The 22238-nt window shown below is 36.9% G+C and overlaps 1 protein-coding gene across 11 annotated transcripts in view; it reads left to right on the top strand.

Annotated features, from left to right (window-relative positions):
• The window catches only part of TRDMT1 (tRNA aspartic acid methyltransferase 1), a 29362-nt gene that overhangs the window by 4545 nt on the left and 2579 nt on the right, over positions 1–22238 (top strand). For 3 of the 11 annotated variants that reach the window (XM_027695718.1, XM_027695721.1, XM_027695722.1), the window contains exons 2-9: positions 3611–3720; positions 7118–7189; positions 10862–10927; positions 12432–12501; positions 13399–13482; positions 13965–14335; positions 18354–18411; positions 19444–19573. In XM_027695718.1, the coding sequence (XP_027551519.1) occupies positions 3665–3720; positions 7118–7189; positions 10862–10927; positions 12432–12501; positions 13399–13482; positions 13965–14335; positions 18354–18411; positions 19444–19573 (907 nt within the window). In that variant the 5' untranslated portion in view covers positions 3611–3664. Of the gene's footprint in view, positions 1–2555; positions 2779–3140; positions 3348–3610; positions 3721–5405; positions 5483–7117; positions 7190–10861; positions 10928–12431; positions 12502–13398; positions 13483–13964; positions 14336–18353; positions 18412–19443; positions 19574–22238 lie in introns of those variants that run through there. The other 8 variants (XM_027695713.1, XM_027695715.1, XM_027695716.1 and 5 more) reach the window with 8 other exon arrangements.

Here is a 22238-nt window from a genome sequence, read left to right on the forward strand (position 1 = left end):
AGAGCTGACCACTGAGAAATGAAATCTTTGCTCTCTATTTTAGAAGGAAACAGGACTGAGAACATGCGACTAATCTTCCCTTTTCCATCTGTTTCCATATACCTGTTAGAAGATAATTGTTCCAGCTCTGATTTTCCATTATGCTGAAATCCACCAGGCTGCCCTTGCTGTAACACAATGTATTTCATGTGTTGTCTTCATATTGATGATTCTTGTTACAAAAGTACAGTAGTGAATATAAACATATCTGTGTTAATTTTAAGGTCTGCTAGGAACACATGACAAAGGGATCAAATCTGGAGAGAAAAAGGGTGGATGTTTTAATGTCAGAAATTTTATTTTTGGCATTTGAAAATGATCCCCCTAGGTTTGTTTTTTCCAAATCAGAAGCTAATGCATCCTCTCTTCCTCTGTTCCAAATGCCACACCTTCCAGTCATTACAGCCGTGTCCCTTTCACTCAGGATTCTGATATGGCTTGTAAGCATTGTGTATACAAAAAAGTAGAGAACTGGGACCCAAAGTTTGATTGCTGCCTCTTTAGGCAATTTAAATCACAGTTAAAGAGTTTCTGCTGTGTATGTCCTAGAGGTTTTAAGTATTAAGTGCAAAACCAGTACTTTACTAATTGTATGATAAAAATTTGATTTCACCTGCTTTCAGCCAAGAGAGAATACTGCAATCTAGTCTGCCTAAAAATAAGCCATAACACCTCCCTCTGTAACTTCCCCATCATGTCTGTGGCTTCCGTTCGAGCTACAAATTGTTCAGAAATGCGAAGTCTCAGTTCAGAAACTGTAGAGTTGAGGAATCTTGTAAATCAAATATTCCAGCAGCTTCTTAGTTTCACTTAGGAAATGTGTGCTATTTTTTCATTAGTCTGAATAAAATGTTACTGTTTTTTGCATAGTTATAATTCTCTTAAATGGCTGTGTTTTGAAAATTGGATGTACTTGTTTGGGAGGGGAAAAAAGTCTTCAGAGCTCTGTTTCTTTATTGAAGTTCTGCTCTGTATTTTGGGGAGTTGATCTAACATCTCACCAAGTCAGCAATTCCTGAGTTGTTTTGTGTCTTTTGTCAGTGGGGATAGTTAAACACAGTCATGATTCTGTTTTTCTTAGATTCTGCTTTCAGGCTTTTTTTATTATACATTCCTTATAATAATTTTTAAGCAGTAAATATAATTGCTGCAGCAAAGCAGAATATCACAGTTTCAGTAGAAGTTATTTAAATTTCAGGAGTTCTTTAAAAATGTTGTATTCTCACATATTTTGAAATTTACACAAGCTTTTCTTTGTTAGGTTGGATGTGTGAGATCTGCTTGTCTGCTTGAGCTCCTTCATGCGTTTCCAGGGTATTTCCACACAAATACACTTAATCAGCTTTTAGAAGGAGTCTGTTCTGTAACAGGGACTCCCAAGTGAGCCACAGCTTTTAAGTCAAAAGAAAGAGAAGCTTTGAAAAAATTATCAGGTCTTTGAATTGGAAAGAGAGGATATCGGGTGGAATAGTTTAGGAAAAGTTCCTGTCCTTTTTCCGTACTGGTTCACGTCTCTAGTTTAGACTGAACATTGTATTGCAAGGGGATTCAATAAGTTACTATTAGCTATGTGCTCTCTTCCAGTGCTTTCTTCACAGGCTTTTGGGCTTGTGAAGTCCCTTGATGCAAATCCCCAGTACCTCTTTTTTCTTGTATGTAGTCAGGGAGAGATTGGATTGGTGGCAGTAATAAAGATGAGGGTCTAAGTCATGAGTTGTGAGAGAAAGCACATAGCTTGCCTTCCCAATTGTCCTTTTTGAACTATATATTGATTTAGATAATAACTAAGGTACTTGAGTTTTTTAATTTTATGTTTCTTCTAGAGTGCTTGGAAAATGCAGTTAGGGTCAACTTGTCAGGACAATATGTTTTAAGAATTGAAAGAATAAATTGAGAAAAGCAGTCTCTTAAATAGTATTTGAAGTTTGTTCCTGTTACTTAGATGTTACAGCTTTGTTTTAGGAAGATGATGAAAATGTTAGTTCTTGAATATGTTTGTAAATTGAGACAATCAACCAGCTTCTTTTCACGCTAGGTGTCAGTGTTAACATACCTGTTCTGTAATCTCAGGTGTAGTCATTCTGGTGTCCTTGTCGGTACACCTGTGTTTAATTCTCAGTTACAATTTATGGTCAAAAGGTCAAGACAGTCATGTCAAGTAATGATTGGCATGTTGACCCTTAATGGTCTGTAAATATTTATCTTGTCAAAACCCTTATCTTTTTGCCCTCTATCACACCAAATAAACCCAGAAGAATCAGCTTTGTCCTTGTTGAAGCATCTGCTACAAGCTTTCCACTACCCAGATTTCTCTTTCATCTTAGTTTTGAACAACATGGCCTTGAAAACCTGAAAGATAGTAGATGGATAATAACTGCATCATTCAAATTTAGGTCCACTGGGGTCATCACAGTTTGGTTTTCATCCTCTCAAACTGTAAATAATTAGCTGACTAGCAGTAATTCATGAGCTGTCTCGTAAGGTCATTTGTTAATGTGTTACTTGACCATATTGTGAGACTATTCAAAAGCATGTGGCTATTTGCCTTCTTTCTTTTGGTTTACAAAAATTTTTTTAAGTTGCTTGTGTTTCATCTGGGGCTTTGTAATGCTGACCATAATATAAATATCCTGGTGGTTGAAACTGATCTTGTGTATGAGGAAGTAGAGTCGCTGCTTTCTGCCTGCAGCTATAACAGTGACCACAGCCCATCTTCCTGGATAAAAAGCCTCAGTGAAGGTATTGTGGTTAGTAATAATAAATAGTGTGACACGATGAGCAGTGGAATAAACACTGTTCTTTTTATCTCTTTGACTTCTGTAGAACCTGTTATTCTGTTCTGTTACTCTATAAATTAACTATTGGTTATTTACATTCTTTTTAGTGTATTTTTCTTTCAGGGTTTAGCTGTCAGTAGATTTGTTACACTGTCCTCTCATCTTTTCAATAACACCTCCAAGTGTCCAGAAGCAATTCCTTCGATATCAAGAGAGGAGGAGCTCCCAAATTTGTTATTTTGGAGACCTTGAACTAAAAGGAGGCAGCAGTTGGGTTTGAGGCCTAAGGTTTTGCTGAAATCTAAGCACAAATGTTTTTCAGGCAACTTAAAAGGTTTATTGAAAGAGTACATGTACCTCAAACGTATTTATTGATGTTGTTTTTTCATAATGAGAAGTAGTATACTTCTAAAATAATGTGTTCAGTTCCTGTAAGAGACTCAGGCAGTGGTGGGGGTGCTCAGCAGCTTGGCTTGGGCTGTGTTGCTGTAGCTGAGGAACTTGCTGGCCACAGAGACCAGCAGAGCGCAGGTGAGAATGTTGTAGAGATGCACCCTGTTTGGAGTTTATGTATGTACTAATTAACGTTTTTGGACATATAACAAAGGGAAGTATTTCCCATATGATTAGAAAAACCGTGTATTTTTTGCAGAGTTTCAGAGGCAACACAGCAGTTTGATTATGTAATTTACCTTTTGTTTTTGTGCATAGCTGTAACACAACAAACACATTTTTCCAGGAGTAGTAAAGAGTAGCTACAGTTTTCTTCTTTTTTTTTTTTTTTTAAATTTTAGAAAGCTGCACAGATGCAGAAGTTGTTGCTGCTGTTGATGTGAACACTCTTGCCAATGATGTTTATAAGCACAACTTTCCCAGCACGCCATTATGGGCAAAGACTATTGAGGTGAGTAATTAATGTGTTTTTTACTGTAGTCTGACATTTGTAGGTATAACTTGTCTTCACTATCCTTATTAGTAACAAGAGAAACAAAAATATTTGTGTTGTTATGAATAAAGCAGCGTTACAATAACTGATTACTTGTGTTGTGGTTGCTTGTTGAAGTTAGAGGGATATTCACACTGCAGTCTTTTCCTTGAAGTCTTCTCTGCTGCATCAAGAAAGGTTACATAAATGTCAAGAGGAATGCTTACCACTAATAAAGGAATGTCAAAAATCATATTTTTAGATTTAAAAAAATATTTTCATGTACTTTGAAAGAATTTAATTAAATTATTTGGAGACATGCCTTTGTTTTGTAGTTATAGTTGAGCTCAGAAAAACACAAGAGAATATACTGGATGTAAAAGTCTTGATTTTTTTTTTAATGGACTCAATAGATCAAATGTTTTAGGAATTCCGTCCCTTTTCAAATTATTTGAAGAAGAAGTAGGTAAAATTGGATTCTGTTTAAATAAATGAGGGGCAAACTAGGCATATAATTTTGTCTAGATTTAATTAGAAATTACTGTATCCTTCTTAACCTTCTTTTATGGCTTTACAATATGACAGTAGAAGAAAGATACTGTGTCTGTTTTAAGACACCAGCTTAAGTAAGAGTTAAGTAGGTGGCTAAAGGTTAAATGCTTATTCAGCACCCAATAATAACAGGCTAAATGATAGTTTACAGTTTTATAATGGAAAAAGAAGAATGCTTACCTGTGTCTGCTTATAGTAGACAAGAGCGGATTATTACAGTCAGTAAGAGCTTCTTCAAATTTATTGTAAAAAAAAATATCAGTTTTTGTCTAGTTTCTAAGGGTAGTTATGGTATATTTGGTATATAGATATCCTCAAAATATGTAAGGCAGTGATTTCTTTGTCCAGTTCTTAGTTATTTGATAATCTTCCTTCTTCTGTCCTTATAGCCCCTTAATATATTGTCCTTTTAGTGTTGGTTAAAATTTAGTCTAGAGGAGCTTCTACCTATGTAGTTAATTCATACCATAGACCTAATACTTTCTTTTCTCAAGAGACGTATTTTTGCAGAGTAGACCTTTCAGCCATATAATATCTTTAAGGAATTTTTACCATGCAAAAACTAAAATGAAGTTAACTCTATAGGATGCATTGCTACTGAGCTCCTAAAAGTTAAAACCCATAGTTTGGACCTCTAAAAATGATCATGTTCACACTTGAGCTGCTTTGCTTTTCAGATATTTTTTCTTTCGAGAAGATCTGATATTTTTTCACGTATTTTGAATATGTGAACACTGGTTTTGATGTACAAAGACTTCATATCTGAATAATGATATTTTATTTGGGGAGAAATAACAGGTCAGTACTTACTGATAGAACTCCTACACACCTTTTCTGAAAGAATGAGTAGATAAAACCTTCAAGATCATGTATAGATGCTAACATTGTTAGTGTTTTGTTTCGTATTCAAAGCAATGAATCCATATTTGCATTGTATGGTTTGCCAAGATAGAAAAGAATTTGAAATTATTAGGTCAAATGGGAGATTAGGTATTTTTTTGCTAGATGAAGCACATAGTGGAAGTAAGCAGGGTAGTTTGATCTGAAAGATGACTTATGAGTTTCATACAGTTTTGAACACTCAACATTCTTCTATTTTTTTCCTTTTTCAGGGCATAACACTGAAAGAATTTGACAGATTATCTTTTGATATGATTTTGATGAGTCCTCCCTGTCAGCCATTTACAAGGTAGATATAGCACACTTGGAAAAAAAGTGGTTATTGCAATATATAATGTCAAAGGAGTTAACAAAATAGAGTGAGATGGAACAGCTAGCAGCTGTGGGTTCAAAATATGGTTTAAATTTAGGAATTAAAATCTTAGATTGTGAAAGGAACTTGCTAAATAACTATTTATTTCTGTAAGAACATAATATGTGTTGTAACAAATTGCCTCCATTGCTTTTATTTGATGATCCTGTCTCCTTTAGAGAGGGCTGTATTAGTTTTCAAGGGTGACACTATGTGTGGTTTATCTCTGTATCTTCCTGAGCAAAAATGTTGTAGCATTGATGTTTACTGAAGTAAAAGAAATGCTGCAAATAGCATCCTAATTATTGATCACATTTCTTGTAATAGGTAGATGTTAATTCAGTTTAAATTATGTAAGCTTCTTACAGCACCTATTTTGTGTGCTGTCCAGTTCCTCTAATAGTGCAATTTGAAGATTTTGCTGTTTAGGAGTGCTGGCTCTCCTTTTAGGTATCAATCTAATATTTTCCTGGGGCAAATCCAGGAGGAGGATTGGAATTCCTCATTCTGCCAGAGATTTAAGAATGTAATCTGGTTTTATTTGTACTTTGAAAATTGCACATGCACACAAATAGTTTATTCTAAGGAATATTTCTATTTTAGCCAAGACCAGAAGGATAATGGCTTTGAAATTATTTTGTGGATGATATAGAGAAATATGTTGCTGATTAAGAACTGAGTTTACTGAGATGTTATTTGTCCTATTAGTTTGTAATTCATATCGTTTGTCAGCAGTGACCAGTGGAGATGAGATTCTGGTAAGCACACTCATGCAATGTAGTAGCTTCATGGAAAAGATAGTGATGAAACTGCTTATGTAAGAAAGTATATCTCAGAGAATGCTCTAAGATTGAAAAGAAATCCCTCTAAAGTGTTGCTGATCTATAAAAATTTATTAATGCAAACCCATGATGCATATAGGAATCATTTCTTCAGATTTTTTTATAATATGGTGAAACCCAAAATCTGTGTGTGACTGATTAATTTAGAGACATGCTAAAGCTCTTCTACAAAGGTTTTATTCTTTTTTTAAGAGCTAATACAAGTATAAGCTAGGGAAGGGCACGTCTGGAATTGTTATCATTTTTGTAGCCTACGTAATCTGTCTAGTTTAATGTTAGAAAATTGGTTACAAAGTTATTCACATGGAGCTCAATCCTGAAAAATGGTGAGCACTCAGGCTTTAATTCATAGACATAATTTAATATATTCACTGCAAAATGGCAGGGTATTCCCAGAAACCCAGTGGGGGTTTTTTGTTCTTTCAGAGCCAAGTATGTTCAAAGGGTTTGCTGGACAAGACCAGAATGCTAAACACTTTGCAGACTGGGGAGTGGATTTCATTACTGAGCGCTTCAATTTGAACTTCTCTGTGAGCTGATGGATTCCAGGGCAGGCTTTCTTTCCTGAGAGTATCTCTTAGGACACTGCCCCGGTGAGCACGTCCTCATGTCTGCACATGATGCTTTTTCGGAATCCCCTTTTGAAACTCAAAGCAAAAAGTGTCAGCATTCTGTCTCAGATGTCAGTCTGCTCCAAGTAATATACAGGTGTTTCTTTATTCTCTCTTAGAATTGGCCTGCAAGGTGATGTATCAGATCCACGGACAAAGAGCTTTCTCTATATCCTTGATATTCTACCAAGGTATAAATGAACTTCTGCTCTATTCTAAAGCCTTAGTTGTAACTAAGTAGGTCTATATATCAGTGAGACAGGCCATCTGTAATATTTGACAGGGATACTACTAGTACTGTGTTGTATTCCTTGTTTTCACATGATCATATGTAACTTAAAAATACTTGTATTTCACTAATGCCATAATCACCTCTTAGTTGCTGTATATGTTTTCATTCTCTTGATTACTTTTTATTGTGTGTCTGTTTAAAGTGTGGCTATATCATAAATGCAAAAATTGAGCTTTTTCAGTTCATCGTCAAATTTGTGTTGATTTTATGTAGAAGCAGGAGTAGGTAATACAATAGTTTGCCAATTGGCCTCAAGGAAACATGAAAATTGTTTGAAATACCAGATTAAAAAAGCTTAGATTCAACATTTAGTCATCTTTTGAAGAGGCAACATTTATTTGAAAGTTTGTTTGAATGTGTTCCTGACTGCACAATGTGGTGCATCTTCCACCCCCTCCCATTCCTTCCTAAAGTCTCTGTTCTGTGTTTTTGGTGATGCTTCTAGATATCGTGGAGCAGATTGTGTATTTTTGGTTTGTAGTACAAGCTCTTGTTTGAGTAGTAATAGTAAAAATTCAAATAGCACTGCACAGTCTGAACGACGTCCTTGTCTTTGTATTTATCTGTCATGTTATGTCTGGTCAGATCCCAGTTCCTAATAAAATAGCCATAATTATTTGTATAACATATGCCTTAAATTCTGAAACAGTAAATGCAAGCAAAGTGGTTTGAGAGTGTTAAAAATCAGCTCCACGTAATGCATGTAGTCTTTTTGGGGAAGAGATGCGTAACACAGTAATAACTCTTCCTGGGGAAGGAGAGCAGGCAGTTGTTTAGGGAGATTATCCAGCAGAAATCAGTGCTTCTGGATTGAGATGTCTAGTGGGCACCAATTGTCAGGAGCCTGGGGATTTGCATCAGTTACAGTCCACCAGACACTTACCATTCCTGGCAATCCTGCTTCTGCTGGGACAGCTGTTCTCTGTATATTCCTCTATTGGTTAATCTTTTTCTCAGGATTGGAGGAGGACAAAGGGATGTTTGCTCTCTCTTTTTCTTTTTTCTTTTTCTTTTTTTTCGTGAGTGCTTTCAGCACAGAAGGAAACCAGTACCAAACAACCTTTCTTTCAAACTGCTGTTAACACTGGGAAAAAAGGGTCTTCATCCTTCACCCAGAAACTTTTTGCAGCCAAAAACATTAGGTGGAACTGTCTTTGCCCTTGTCATCAGCAGATAGAGAACACAGACACGGAACAGCTGAGTGGCTTGCCAGGGATTACCTAGGAAATCTGTGGCAGAGAACACAGAACACAATATAGATTCTGTAGCCCAGTAAGTTAGACAATTAATAGGTAAAAAAAAATGGTTATTACTACTCTCCCTGCTTTTGGCAGAGACACAAAAATAGGGAGAGAACATGGGTTTTTCAGAAGTTGCAAAGGATGCCTTTTGTGGAACAAGGAATGTAACTCAGGTCCCCAGAAATTTCAAAACAATGAAAACCAGCAGGTAGTGTGTAAATTTCTCATTTGTTGAAATAGGAGTACCTTCTCTTAAGGCAATCCTGACCTCAGGATTCCTTTCCATTAAACTGAGACACATTTAAGCAGCTGGCTGCTTTTAGAAACTGTTGTGCATTAATGTGGAAATATTGCTGCCTGGTTGTTGTGGGCTTAGCTGGGTAAAGGGCAGAAGCATTTCCGTCTCAAAACCAAAGCTTTAGACACTACAGGACTTCTGTTTTTCGTCATGACGATGCACAGGATCTGGGCTTGGCTGTGACTGTGTTATCTCAACACTCCATGAGACACTGCTCCTGTCACTTATCTCCCTTGGGCAGGTTGTTTCTGGAGGCAGCACTTAATGTAAGTAGTCTGTAGTATGTTCAAAATGGTGGCTTTTGCAGTTTCTCAATTCCAGTTTTATGTTTTAATGAGATAGCATTTGGGGTTTTTTTTTGAATATAATATGTTTGCCAGACATTGAGTGTGGAGTATTACAGCCCAAAAAAGGGAAATTCTTAATATAGGAATTATCACTTTACATTCTAAATTGGTATGGCATGTGTGCACTTTATGGAAACTGTAAAATAACTTCTCATCCCATGGATGTTCTTACCTTTTTTTCACCCTTTTATAATGAAATGTCGCTGAAATGAGCCTGAAAGGTAGCCTGGGAAGACAAATACTAGAGATATGGAAAGGAGAATTTCAGGATCTGGAAAGACCTGGGAAATCCTTGGAGCACCCAGCCATCAAACAAAGTCTGACCCAAGTGGTCCAGATAACGTGTTTCTTGTTTATCATGTCCAAGCCATAACCGGAGAAATCCAGTGCTAAGACATCAAAGTGCTGCTTTTACAGAGACATTTGTAACATTAATACCTGCCAAGTACTTAACACTTACTCTTTGTATAGTGATTAACTTGTCTTGTGATCTGTTGATCCTGTATGAGCTCTTGCATTTCAGGCTATGCTCTGGATTCATTACTGTAAAAAGAAGTTTCCTAGTAGGTGATGATGAGGATGAGTAAACATACCAGCAGATATATTCTCCGTTCCTCTGCAAGGAATTTGGCTGCTGCTGCTTTTTTCAGTTTAGTATTATTTTTTTCACTACTATTTTTAGTATTTTTAAATTTGGCACAGTATCTTGTACATTTTCCAGTTTCTTGTGAGATGCATTGATTCTTTTATTTCTTCATATGAATGTCAATAATTGGTGGTAGTAAAGAATGTGCTAAAGCAAATTCTGCTGTGATTTGGAGCAGTGGAAGTTCAAAGTCACTTATTGACTTAAATAATCATGGAGCTGCTGTCTGGGAGCATAAGTATCCTGTTTCTATATGCTGCTCTGAGATCTCAGTGTGTGACAGATATTGTGTATCTACAGTAGCCTTACCAGAGAGTTAATCAGTGCCACAGAATGTTCCCAGAGACTTGAATCTGAATCATCTATGCTTCTGAATTGTTGGAATGGTCCCTGGCACAGTTTGGGCATGTTCATTTCTCCAGAGATTTAACGTGCTGTTTTTGGAATGTGCCTATTTCCAGACCTTTGCACTGATCTTGCTAAATCTCAGATGCCTTCTTCCCTTCCCCCCATCAAAATGGAAAAGTTAAGTATAGAAAATTAAGATTATCTGCAGTTCGAGCTCTAAACATGTTATATTTCTTAGATCAGTTAGATGAACACTGGTTCTGATGTGTTTTCACTAAAGGTGATGTGACATTTTGGCATTGATTGCAGATATAAGCACTTGAAAACAGAAGTTTTATGGCTAAATAGGGATCTTTTTCCCCCCAACAATTATCTTTCCTATTACAAGCTGTTGAATAACAATAATTGCGCTTTAGGAAATGAACAGTGGTAAGCATTTTCAAAAGTATGTGCATGGAGTGCAGCTGTTTATCTAAACATAGGTAGGGTTTGTTGTTTTTACCAGCAGTCCATGTTTTTAATTCACTTGAGAATGATTTGAGGTACATTTTTTAAGGATGGTAAACTTCACCAGCCAACATGATGTGGAAATACTTTGATCTTTCTGATAGCTGAACAAATCCGTGGATGAATATGATGTACTTTACATCTTGTTACTCTGATTTTCTGATTTGCTTTTCTTTCTTCCTAGGCTTCAAAAGCTTCCAAAATACCTACTTTTAGAAAATGTTAAAGGATTTGAATCCTCTTCTGCAAGGTAAAGTCTAATTAATTTATGCAGGTTTTAGTTTAATAGTAATAAAGGATATTTTCCTTTAGTAATAAAGGATATTTTCTTTAGCAGGGGGAGGTGGGATTTTTATTTCCTAGAATTTGACTTAACAAAATAGAGTGATATGGGACAGGTAACAGCTATGACTTAAAAATATGGTTTAAATTTAGGAATTAAAATCTTAGGTTGTGAAAGGAACTTGCTAAATAACTATTTATTTCTCTAAGCAGATAAAATACATTGTAACAAGTTGACTCCAGTGATTTCGATGATCCTGTCTCCTTTAGAAGACAGGACCCTTTAGAAAGGGTCACACTAGTTTTCGAAGAAAAATAACATCAGCACTCAGAGATTTTAGGGTTTTATTCATGGCAGAAGCCCATGGTATCTTGTGTTAAAATCACAGTACAGTCTAGGGGCTTTCTTGAGTATCTCTGGTGATAGTAGGTTATCCCTGGTTCAGGGCTGCCAGCAAATGGTCCGCAGATACAGTATGAAGACTGTGTATAGTCTTGGTCTGACATGTGGAAGAGGAAAGGTGTCATTATCTAATTACCTAGTGACAGCAGGAGCAGTCTCCTCTCTTGTGGCCAAAGCAGGAGACAGGGGATTGCAGTCTTCCCTCTCAGTTCTTTCTGGAATAGAGTATGTTCTTTCTGTAGCATGCTCCTTAACCCTGGATATCATGCTCCTTAATGAGTTTGGCAGGCAGCTGGGAGTCATGCTCACCTTTCTCATTGTTTAAGTGTTCATGGTTCTCTGCTCTACTCCCTGTGATTCCCTAGGCTATGCCTCGCTGGCCAGTGCTTGGAGCAAGCTGTAGTTCAGAAAACTACCCAGTTAGAATGCTTGCTTTCTCTTATGGCACTTGGGATGCAGTATTACAAACAGTGCCAGGTGCGGGTCAAAGCTCCAGCCTGTTGTGTAGTTCCAGCCCAGTGCATCTCCATGTAATAGAAAAGACAAGTATTTTTAAAATTATTTCCATTACAGTGTTTTTCCATAGTTTATAAAGTACAGTCCTACCTTGCTTTTATTATCAAAGCTGCCAGTTTTTGTCATCCCTTGAGTTAGCCTTTTCATTAGGCTTAGCCGTTGCTGTGTATGTGAGCACAGGGAAGTAGTGAGCTATTAGTAATAGTTTTAATCTCCTGTTTTATGATTCCCAATAGAGAGGATTTCTTGCCCTCTGATTACTTTCCTTGCTGACACACTCTCCTAGAGATGGGTTGATTTTTGAAGGGGCATATGCACCATAGTAGGAGTGAGATGCCTGTGAATGTGTAATAGTCACTAACACTGAACTTTTTATGTTGTCTCTGAAGTTCAGAAATGAATGGCATTGTATCTGTAATTTGCTATCCCAGTTCCTTCAGTGAATGCCTTGGTACATATGATGTTGCATTTAGTGTGTTTTTATTTGGGATAAATAAAGGGCCTAAGGGTTGTGTGACAGGAGTAATTGATTTTTGATTCTTTTCACTGCCAGAAATGAACTTTTGCGAACACTTGCAACATGTGGATTTCAATACCAAGAATTTCTCTTGTCTCCAACCTGTGTGAGTATTAAAATTGCTATAATATTGTTTACCTGTTCAAACTTCACTGAGTCCAAGAACGTTTGAAAATGATCTTTTGTATTAGAAGGGAGAGGCATGCCCAAAGCTGAGGGTACTCTTGAATTAGAAAACTATCTGAACATGACTTCTGATTCTCATACTGGCATAATCCTATTACTGTTTGTGTTCAGATCCTAGTCCTTTGCTGCTATTTGATATTTTTAAGAAGGCATGAATTTACACTGTAACCAGGAAGGTGGTTTTCCCTGTGGGAGCCTCATTGCTTTAGAAGTGCTGTGCCTATGAATATCACAGCACAGAAACTGTGACCGTTACTTGTGGGAGGAGGAGCTTTGTTTCCATGTTTCCCTGGCAACTGAAAAAAAGAGTTTGAGAGAGATTTCAGGTTGTGCAAGACTAACTGGAATCAGTAAAGTACCGTAAATATTTGAGAGAAGCTAATGGAGCGTAGCTTGAAAACCAGTTGTGGTGGATTTATTGCGTTGTTAGATGTCTTACAATTCCTTGTCCAGAAATGCAAAGAGAGACTCTTCTGCTTTTAATAGAAGACAGGTAGTACCTGTCCCAAGAAATCGTGATGCATGTAATTTTTCTTCTTACATCACATAAAATTTTGTTTGCATTCCTGTTCATTTACAGAGAAAGTCAAAACTGTGAGGTACAGGGAATTATTGCCTGCTTAGTTCCTTGGAAATACCTGGGTACGGAAGTTACAAGTGTTTAGATATTATTAGCTAGTACTGATATGTCTGAAGTCACAAATATATTAGTATGTCATAATTCTGTTATTGTATATAATGGTAGATAACTTGTATGGTGGTATAGACCACTTTTTCTTTATCACATGAACTAAAGGCTTGTGAATTTTGCTTACAGCTTGGCATTCCCAATTCTAGACTGCGATATTTTCTAATTGCAAAGCTTCACCATGAACCATTTTCCTTTCAAGCTCCTGGTCAGGTGAGTGTTAGTTTAATTTGCTTCATTTAATTAAGATTGAGGGTTAAATTTTCAGTTTAATGGTGTGTGCTGATGAATGGACAAGAGAGATCAGTAATACCAACAGAAAAGTTTAATTCTGTCTCTTTTTTTTAGCCTGGATACTGAGTTTTTTAAGGACTGATGTGCATGCCTGTGATTGAGATGGCTTTAAACAGCTGGGGGACTGTGGCTGATAGTGGGTAGAAAACAGGTCATTCTGCTCCATGTTTCACACCCTGGGAAAGGTCTTTTTGCAAAGGCAATTATTTGCGGTTGTTCCTGATATCATTGCTGATAGGTCAGCAAATCTTGATGCAACTGTTTTTTGGAATCTTAATGAAAATAACATCAAAAGGTTACTTGCTTTATTCTGAGTATCTCTGAAAGAATTCTTACCACAGGATCGGCTGCCAAGTTGTTTATTAAATACAGTTATTTTTTTGGTCACAATTTCTTCTTAGATATTGACAAGATTCCCAGATCAGTATCCAGAAGACTTACACAAGGACAAAGTTGCTGACAAAGTGGGTGAAACTAGTTCTTCCTTGTGTTCTGAAGAGAAGAATCTGGATCCAAACATTGGTCCAGATTGCAGCAGCAAGAAGAGTTTACCAAAAAGGACCTTTCTTTTTAAGCTTGAAACAGTAGAAGAAATGGAAAGGAAACATGATCAGGATAATGACTGCTCTGTTCAAATGTTAAAAGATTTCTTGGAAGAGGAAAATGAAGAAATGAGTCGGTATTTTTTACCACCAAAGTCCTTATTGCGCTATGCTTTCTTGCTAGACATTGTTAAACCCACCTGCCGGAGATCCACGTGCTTTACAAAAGGGTAAGTTGCAAAGAAAATGTTTTGCTGAATCACATCCTGAAATTTTAAGTGTAATTTTGCTTGTGTCCTGTAAAGACACAGAGATATGTTTCATAAAAAAACCCTAAGCCTCTGAAAGAAATCCCCTTACATAGTGTGCTTCCTGGTCCAGTGGAATGCCAGCATGAGAATCTCTCTGGCAGAACGTTATGTGCCCACTCCAAAAAGACTTTCACAAAAAACAGTTGCCATTTGTTGTTGACCTTCACAGCAGCTTAATTACCCCTGCGGAAATATGGTTCCAGTAGACTGGTATAGTGCTGATTCATTAATGAATTTCTTTATATTGCTCAGTGAAGTTACAGAGTGTCAGGCATGACAGATCCATTACTCATTAAATCTGTCTCTGCTGTACATTTTATTGATTTCTTGGATTTTTCAGCTGTGTAGATCAGAATAACTGTGGATTGGCCATATGTCATGAAACCAGTTAGATTGTTGCATTATAAATCATATTTGATGGAGCAGAACATTAGTGCTTTTCTGTCTGGTAGTTTTCTAATTTGTACCTTGCAATTTTGAGTTTGACTGCTTGAAGTTGGTGAGTGTTCTGAAACTCCGTGTACAACTGGTCAGGAGCTTTTCCGCTGAATGCATTTATATTGAAAAATGCCAGTTGGAGCCAGGAAATTTGTGGGAAAAATATTGTTTGTCAATATTGCTAATATTGACAAATTTTTCTAATTAGATTGGGTTTTTTTAATTCTCAGAATGTATCAATAAAATGGCTTAGATGATCAGTTAATGCCAATTGTAACTTTTTTTTTACTAGTTGAAATTAGACTGCCAGATTGACAGTCTTCCTGCAGATTTTGTGATTTTTAACTTTTTGACAAAAAAAAAAAAGAAAAACAATTTCAAAAGTTCAAAATCTGTACAACAGGAAAGCCCTTCTTCTAGCTTTCATTGACATATATGTGCCTTCTTTTCTGCCTTTACTCTTTTGAGCTGTGGAGGAGTCAGAGTCTTGTGAGATCTGTTTCTTAACTAGAATAATCAAACAAAAACCTTAGGCCAGAATGGTCTCTCACGTATCCCATGTATGCCTTGAACGTCATCAAAACTAAATTGGTCACTTGTGGTTTCACTAGAATATGTCGTGGTAGTTTGTGGTCAAGGTTATCAAAATCCCACTTAAGGGGGCTCCTGAGTAGTTAATATGAAGTTTGTGTGCATAGTAGTGGGAAATCTGATAGAGAACATGACTGTTGCCTTTCTGCTGCTGTGGAAGGAGACAGGCCAGGCAGTTGTGGTGGTAGGTCTTGGCTCAAAATGTAGGAATCTGGTTTTCTGTCTTTGTTCCCTTTTTTAAGAGCCTTTGGGAAGAAAGGTTGCTAACATGGTTCTCAATTTGATTATCTCATTTACAGCTCTGCATTAAGAGAATGATTATAATTAGATCTCAAGCTTCACTTTCTGAGGCCAAGAATAGGTCCCTGCTGTATCTGTTCCAGGAGTTCTGGTTTTATGTTTCTCTGAAGCATGGGATTTAGGAAACAGGCCCCTGAATGGAGCCTACACTCCAGGTAGTACAGAGATTCCCTCTGCTGTTATGCCTGTCTGATGTCTTTCTTCTAAGTCACTGACCATCAGCTTTGAGTATGGGAGAAGAGTTTCCTTCGTTTCCGTTTGGTTTTCAGATACTTCCAGCAAGCTTTGTGTGTTGGGAATAATCTGGGTATACCTTCTCCAGGGACCTCAAATTCTGTAGTTTTATCAGTGTTTTTTGCCTTTCTGCCTTTGACATACCAGTTTTGTCTCCTGAAAGGCTTTAATGCTGTATAGGGCAGAATGTAATGGTTTGGGATGCATGAGAGATCAAGCAGGTAATTCTATGTTGCCTTCTAACATTAGACTTCTAGGCACTTGGGAGGGGATTGCAAAGCTCCTTGAGACTACAAACACTATGGTTTCTCTGAGGAGTTTGTGGTGACTGAAGTTATGGGAGGAAATTATCCATTTTAAAGGACAGAGGAAGTGAAAACTGCTTCTTTAGATATAATAATTCTGGACATACTTCAAATTCTTGATATGCTGTTGACAAGAGAAGGAATACCTTCCAAAATAGTGTAAATACCAATTACAGAAATGCTTTCTCACTTTGTGGAAATTACTTTTTGTCAGTCATAGTGTAGGATACAATATACCCACAAATAATATATGTATGAAATTAAAAGATTTTTTTTTTCAAAGCTTACAAAAATAAAGGGGGGGGGAATCTTGGATCAGATGAAAATTGAAGACTGTAATTTCTTGAGCCAACTTCTTTCATAGTAACTGGTAATGAGATGTCAGAAAATCAATGCATCATTTTTTACTGTGATAAAAATTAATTATGTTCTGGGTCTAAGGTAGGAATATTATTTTTTTTGGAGTCAGCAGCTGGAATAATAATTAATAACAATCCAGCTATCATTGCATTGGCCATCTGCTCACATCTGTGTTAAAAAACCAACACACACGCAGAGCCCTCAAACCACATTGACACCAACTGGATTTTTTGGGATATGAGTTCTGTACTCTACTACTAATTATTTAGACTGGAATATTTATTGTAACATGGATCCTATTAAAAGATTCTTCCCTCTAATAAAACTCTTAAATACCATTTTGAAATTTACCTCATTTATTTATTTGGGCTAAGATATATTAAACTGAAATATGATCAGATACTCTATAAGGGGAAGATGAGAATTCCTTAGTGCTATGTCTGTTACATTGTTAAACTTGGTATTAGAGAATTTTCAGAATGCAACTAACCAATTAAAGATGATGTATTTACAACACAGTTGGATTCCACATGTTTTTAATCTGCTTCAGTGTTTAGGTTTTCTGTTCTGATCTGGAGGAATATTTGTAAGCACTTTATTTTAAATGAGTTCTGCTCTTACTGTTATTGGTAGAACTGATAGTAAGCTTTTTCAGCTGAGGACAAAATACTCAAGATTGAGCCTTGCTGGGTCATTGTGTCTGTGCTGAAGGGAGAGTATTCCTTTATTCACTGTGGAATTAGAAACGCTTGAAACATAGCTTGTTCCGGTGCCATTCTGTAGGAATGGGTCCCCAGGGGAGCAAAAGACCTTTATAATTGTCTTTACAGATGTAGAGATAAAACTAGAGAATACTATCTGTTAATGTAATAACTAATGTTAGTGATGACAGGTTATCAAAATCCCTCTAATGCAGGGCATCTTCTGAAGTTCTTTCACAGTACAAAGCCATCTGTTGTCTTGGCTCAGCCTCTTTGTGTTCAGGATGTTCAAACACTGTCATAGTTAGACCAGCAGACTATGTTTCTTAAAGCCCACAATTACATTTAAATTATAGCCTTGAAGAGACTACAAAGTAAACATGTTGTTATGCAATCAACCAGAAAGCATACAAAACAGCTATCATAAGTTTGCTTACTCTGTAGTTGGATTTATTCTTTTTCTTTCTTTCTGCTAGTGCTCTGCATAGATGCCTGGCCAACCCCCTTCCCTCAGTGGAAAATCCACAAGCCATGAAAGTTAAACCTGACTGAACCACTTCATTCCTAATAGTTTGACATGAAAGCTGGAGGCACACACTAATGGTCCTCCTTTGAATAAGGAGAGCTAATTTGAACCACTGGGACCATTGACCTTTAATACCTTTTTGCCCAACTGTAAAATTGGTTTGGGCACTGTAGATGGGTCTTTTTGGTGATGTTATGCTTGACTTCCTGGGTCTTGTCAAGTTGCCTTGTAGTAAGGCATTAGTGTGGATAAACCCTTGTCTGTGCTTTGAGTGCAGACTCATCCCCCGAGAGCACGTTCAGAGGGTACTGCACTCCAGGGGTTAACATTGTTTATAGCGAGGCCTTTTGCTTCATCTGTCTAGGAGGCTATTTATTAATCAAGGCAAAAGAACCTAAGTAACCTCCCTGCATCTTTGCAGTTGTCAGTTCTACGAGATCCAGTGAAAATATTAATTTAAAATTGTTATTGTTGTTGTTAAGGTATGGACACTATGTAGAGGGGACAGGCTCAGTTCTGCAGACAGCAGTAGATGTACAGGTGAGTGTGTAGACTAACATACTAGAATGACTTGTTTAAAACTTGAGACTTGTTTCAAAACTTTTTTCCCTGTCTTCTCCTTTGATATTGTGCATATTGTAAGAAAAAAAGCTTTTTAAAGTACATTTTACGGCAACTGAGTTTCCAATTGGTTTACTTTGTGTTCCTAAACAGCACTTTGTTTAGACCACAATTATAAATTATATCTGTGCCTCTCTGTGGGGAGAATGTGAGTTGCTACTATTTTATTATTTGTAGTATCACACAGAGGTTTCACAGGGGTATATGAAAACATTTAGAATTACTAGTTCTATGCATAAACTACAGTACAGTGTTGTGAATCGAGGGCCATTCATTGTACACAGATGATCCAGTAAATATTGTCAAATGTTTAACGTGTTTGAATTTCAAAATTATTATTTGTCTGGGAAGAATATTTTGAAAAGTTCTACTGTTGATACTAAGTTCACCACAGAGTGGTATTTAGGCACTGGAGAAGGTAATAATAATTGTACTGCTGAATCAGCATTCAAAGATACCTTTCACAAAGCTTGTTTTGTATACAAGCACTTTCTCCTGCACTTTGGTGCTGTTCAGTAATATTATAGGGCATTTCTAAGCATAATAAGAATGCAGCTCTGGAATTCAGGATAATCTCAAAGCAAGTGTATTAAAACAGCTGCATCCATACAGCTTAATTTGTGTGAATGGTCTGCTGTTGAGTTCTATTGAGTCACTGTCCTGTCATTAACAAATGTTTATAGTTCTTTGATTGCCTCATTAACTATCGGTATAGCTTGGAACTGGAGGAAGAAATTATGAGCGCCCTTGTGGCAGCATTGATTTCTTTCTTGCAAGTCTGTGTGTTGAGATGTTTGCTGAAAAAATACAATCCCAATTACACTTTCAAGCAAAACATGCTATTGTCTTTGGCACTGTGATATTAAAGAAATACTCTGTTAAGATGTGACTGTAAATTTTACATATTTGGCCTGCATTGGTAATATTTCTTGTTTTGGGTATTCTTCATAGCTTGAATCAGTGTTTAAACATATTGAGGAGTTACCAGAAGAAGAGAAGCTTATGAAATTGTCAACACTAAAACTGAGGTACTTTACTCCAAGAGAAATAGCAAATCTTCATGGATTCCCTTTGGAATTTGGTATGTGCTGCTAAATATCCATTTCTACATCATTCTTCAGAGATGCCAATGTATTTTTTTTTTTACTAGGGACTAGTGCATTCCTTTTATTTTACAATTTTTTTTGACTCCTCAGTTCTTATGATTGATTTATTCTTGTAATTTGGCTAACTTTGAATTTCTCTGAGTTTCCACTAGTTTTAAATATTTTGAAAGAGCCAGCTTCTGTGGTTAGGTTTATCTTCACAAGCGAAGAGAAAAATTTTGGCATGAGAAGTGGTCTGTTTCTGAATCACAGTGAAGGAATACCTTTGTTTAAAGTTGAAACTGTTTGCTCAGCAGCCAGTGTTACTCACAACTGTGGTAAGTCAACATATCCTGCCAGCTTAGGAGGTCTGTTTGTGGTTCTCAGAGTTGGAGCTGCTTGCTTTCTCCGTTCCACACATTTACAGCTGCTGACAGGGAATTTCAGAAGATACAGATAGTTCTTTGTTCAGGAGTAACCAATCTGTTAAGTCATCTCTATTTTCTACAAAAGGCAACCCTAGCCCTTGATCAGTTACTTATTTTTCTAACTGGTTTTGTGAAGAAGAGGGAGTCAAGGAACAAGACTCAGCAGTACCAGTACACTGGATACACATCAACAACAATTAAACCTGAAATAAATTCATCAGAATTCTGCTTGTAAAGCAAGGTGAGCAGGAAAGTGTAGCTGTTACTATCTGCTAAGAAACTGGCCTACTGATATCACAGCAGATCACTTTATTGTCACTCAGCAACAAAAGCATCCATAGAATTGTAGAATCATAGGATGGTTTGAGTTGGAAGGGACCTTAAAGATCATTTGTTTCCAGCCCTGCTGCTATGTGCAGGGACGCCTTCCGCTAGACCAGGTTGCTCAGGGATTGAGGCAGCACTGACCTTGAGTAATTTGTTGTATTTTTCTTTGACTTCCTCAGTGACTTAGAGTTCTGAGGAGTGGAACTTGTTTCTCTATATTTCTTTCTTTTGCAGTTTTAGTTTGTCTTTTTGATACTTGTTATATTCAAAATTGCTACATTTGAAGAACATTATCAAGGCTGCACAGCGAAATGCTAGAGTTACCAGCACTGAGCTTGCTTGCAGGTGTGTGCTGTGTTGAGTTACATGCCAACATACAGTATTTTTTCATAGCCTCTCTTCTTTAATAGATGTGTTCTTTTTGGAGACAGCCTTTTTCATGGCACAACTCTGTTCTGTGTTGATGTAGCCTGATGTCAAGATACTTGAACTAAACAGAGTTGGATCGGGCTTGTATAGGCTTATCACGCTGTTCAAGATCTCTTTTGAGCACTGAATTGTTCATTTTCCTTTTTTTTTTTTTTTAAATACAGCTGGTGTTTTCCAGTGTTAAATTTGTCTCTGCAATATCACTGAGGTCAGTAGAGTTAACATTGCTTTTATTTTACAGAGGGAGAACTAAGACAATGGAGAAATTTATGTTTGTAAAACTGTTAATTTAGGGTGAGCAGTTTGCGAAACCTGCTATTTACTGTTTCATAGTGCTTGGAGTGATACCATGCTTTCTCTTCAGAGCTCATCTTCAGGGACAGCTGTCATGTTCAATACTTTTTCAAACCAGAACTGAACTCTCAAGAGAAGTCAGGCTTCTGAATTTGAGGACCATCCAGATCATCACCATCTTCAATGTGCTCATTTAGCAGACTTGTCTTTTGTCAGGCAGGAACTCTGGAAGGAAGGACAGGGACAGATTCCACCTGCCAGAGGGCAGTACCCTTCTGCCATAATTATGGCAGTTATTATTATAACTGCTTTACAGTTCTTGCAGTTCTCTGCCCTCTCTATACTATTTTTCCAACTTTCACAACACATAAAGCAGGCTTCTCTCATCCGGTGTCTTCCTCTCACATATAATCCTGATTCACAGGCAGAACAAGCCTACTCTGAGTCACAAGTCTGGCATTTCTTTGTGTTTAAAGCATTTCCCACTCTTTGCTTAAAAAAATGTTACTCAACTGTAGGCTGACTGAAATCTTTAGTAAATTTAGGTACTGTAATGTCAGTTTCTTTTGAGAATTTGCAAGCTGTGGATTTTTTTGAAAGAGGATATATTTATGGCTGCAGTAAAGGGTGTTTCCCTCACAGCATTTCTCCCATATTAAACTTCAACTCATTATAGTGAAACATGGTATTTTCAGAGGATAAATGTGCTATAATTTCTCTGCTCCTGTGTTCTCTAATGACAGCAACATTTGGGCTAAAATTTTCAACAGCAGAAAGCCTAGAGATGTACCCACTGCAAATATGTTGTTGGTCCAAGAAGCTAAAGAATGAGAAAACTATAAGCTGAAAACTACAGTGAACAGACTGTCAGGAGCTTTGTAACAGATGCTGTTACTAGCTGCAGCTGTAGTATCATCAGAAGAAATATGATTGTGCCTAAATTGTTCTGTATGATTGTGTCTAAATGGTTCTGTATTTTAACAAGTTGATGGCCTTTTCCCATATATGAGGTCCAGAGTTAAAGTAATTCTTTAATATCAGATTTATTTATGCTTTTAACATCTAATTACATAAATAGTAATTGCACTACAGTTCAATGAAATACTGCAGTCATTTGTCTTAGTCCCTCCTGTGGGTCCCACAGCAATATCATTAAAAGTGATCAGAGCATTCTTGCACCTGT

The sequence above is a fragment of the Neopelma chrysocephalum genome, unplaced genomic scaffold, assembly GCF_003984885.1.
Source record: "Neopelma chrysocephalum unplaced genomic scaffold, ASM398488v2 Primary Assembly neopelma1_102, whole genome shotgun sequence".
Lineage (NCBI taxonomy): Eukaryota > Metazoa > Chordata > Aves > Passeriformes > Pipridae > Neopelma > Neopelma chrysocephalum.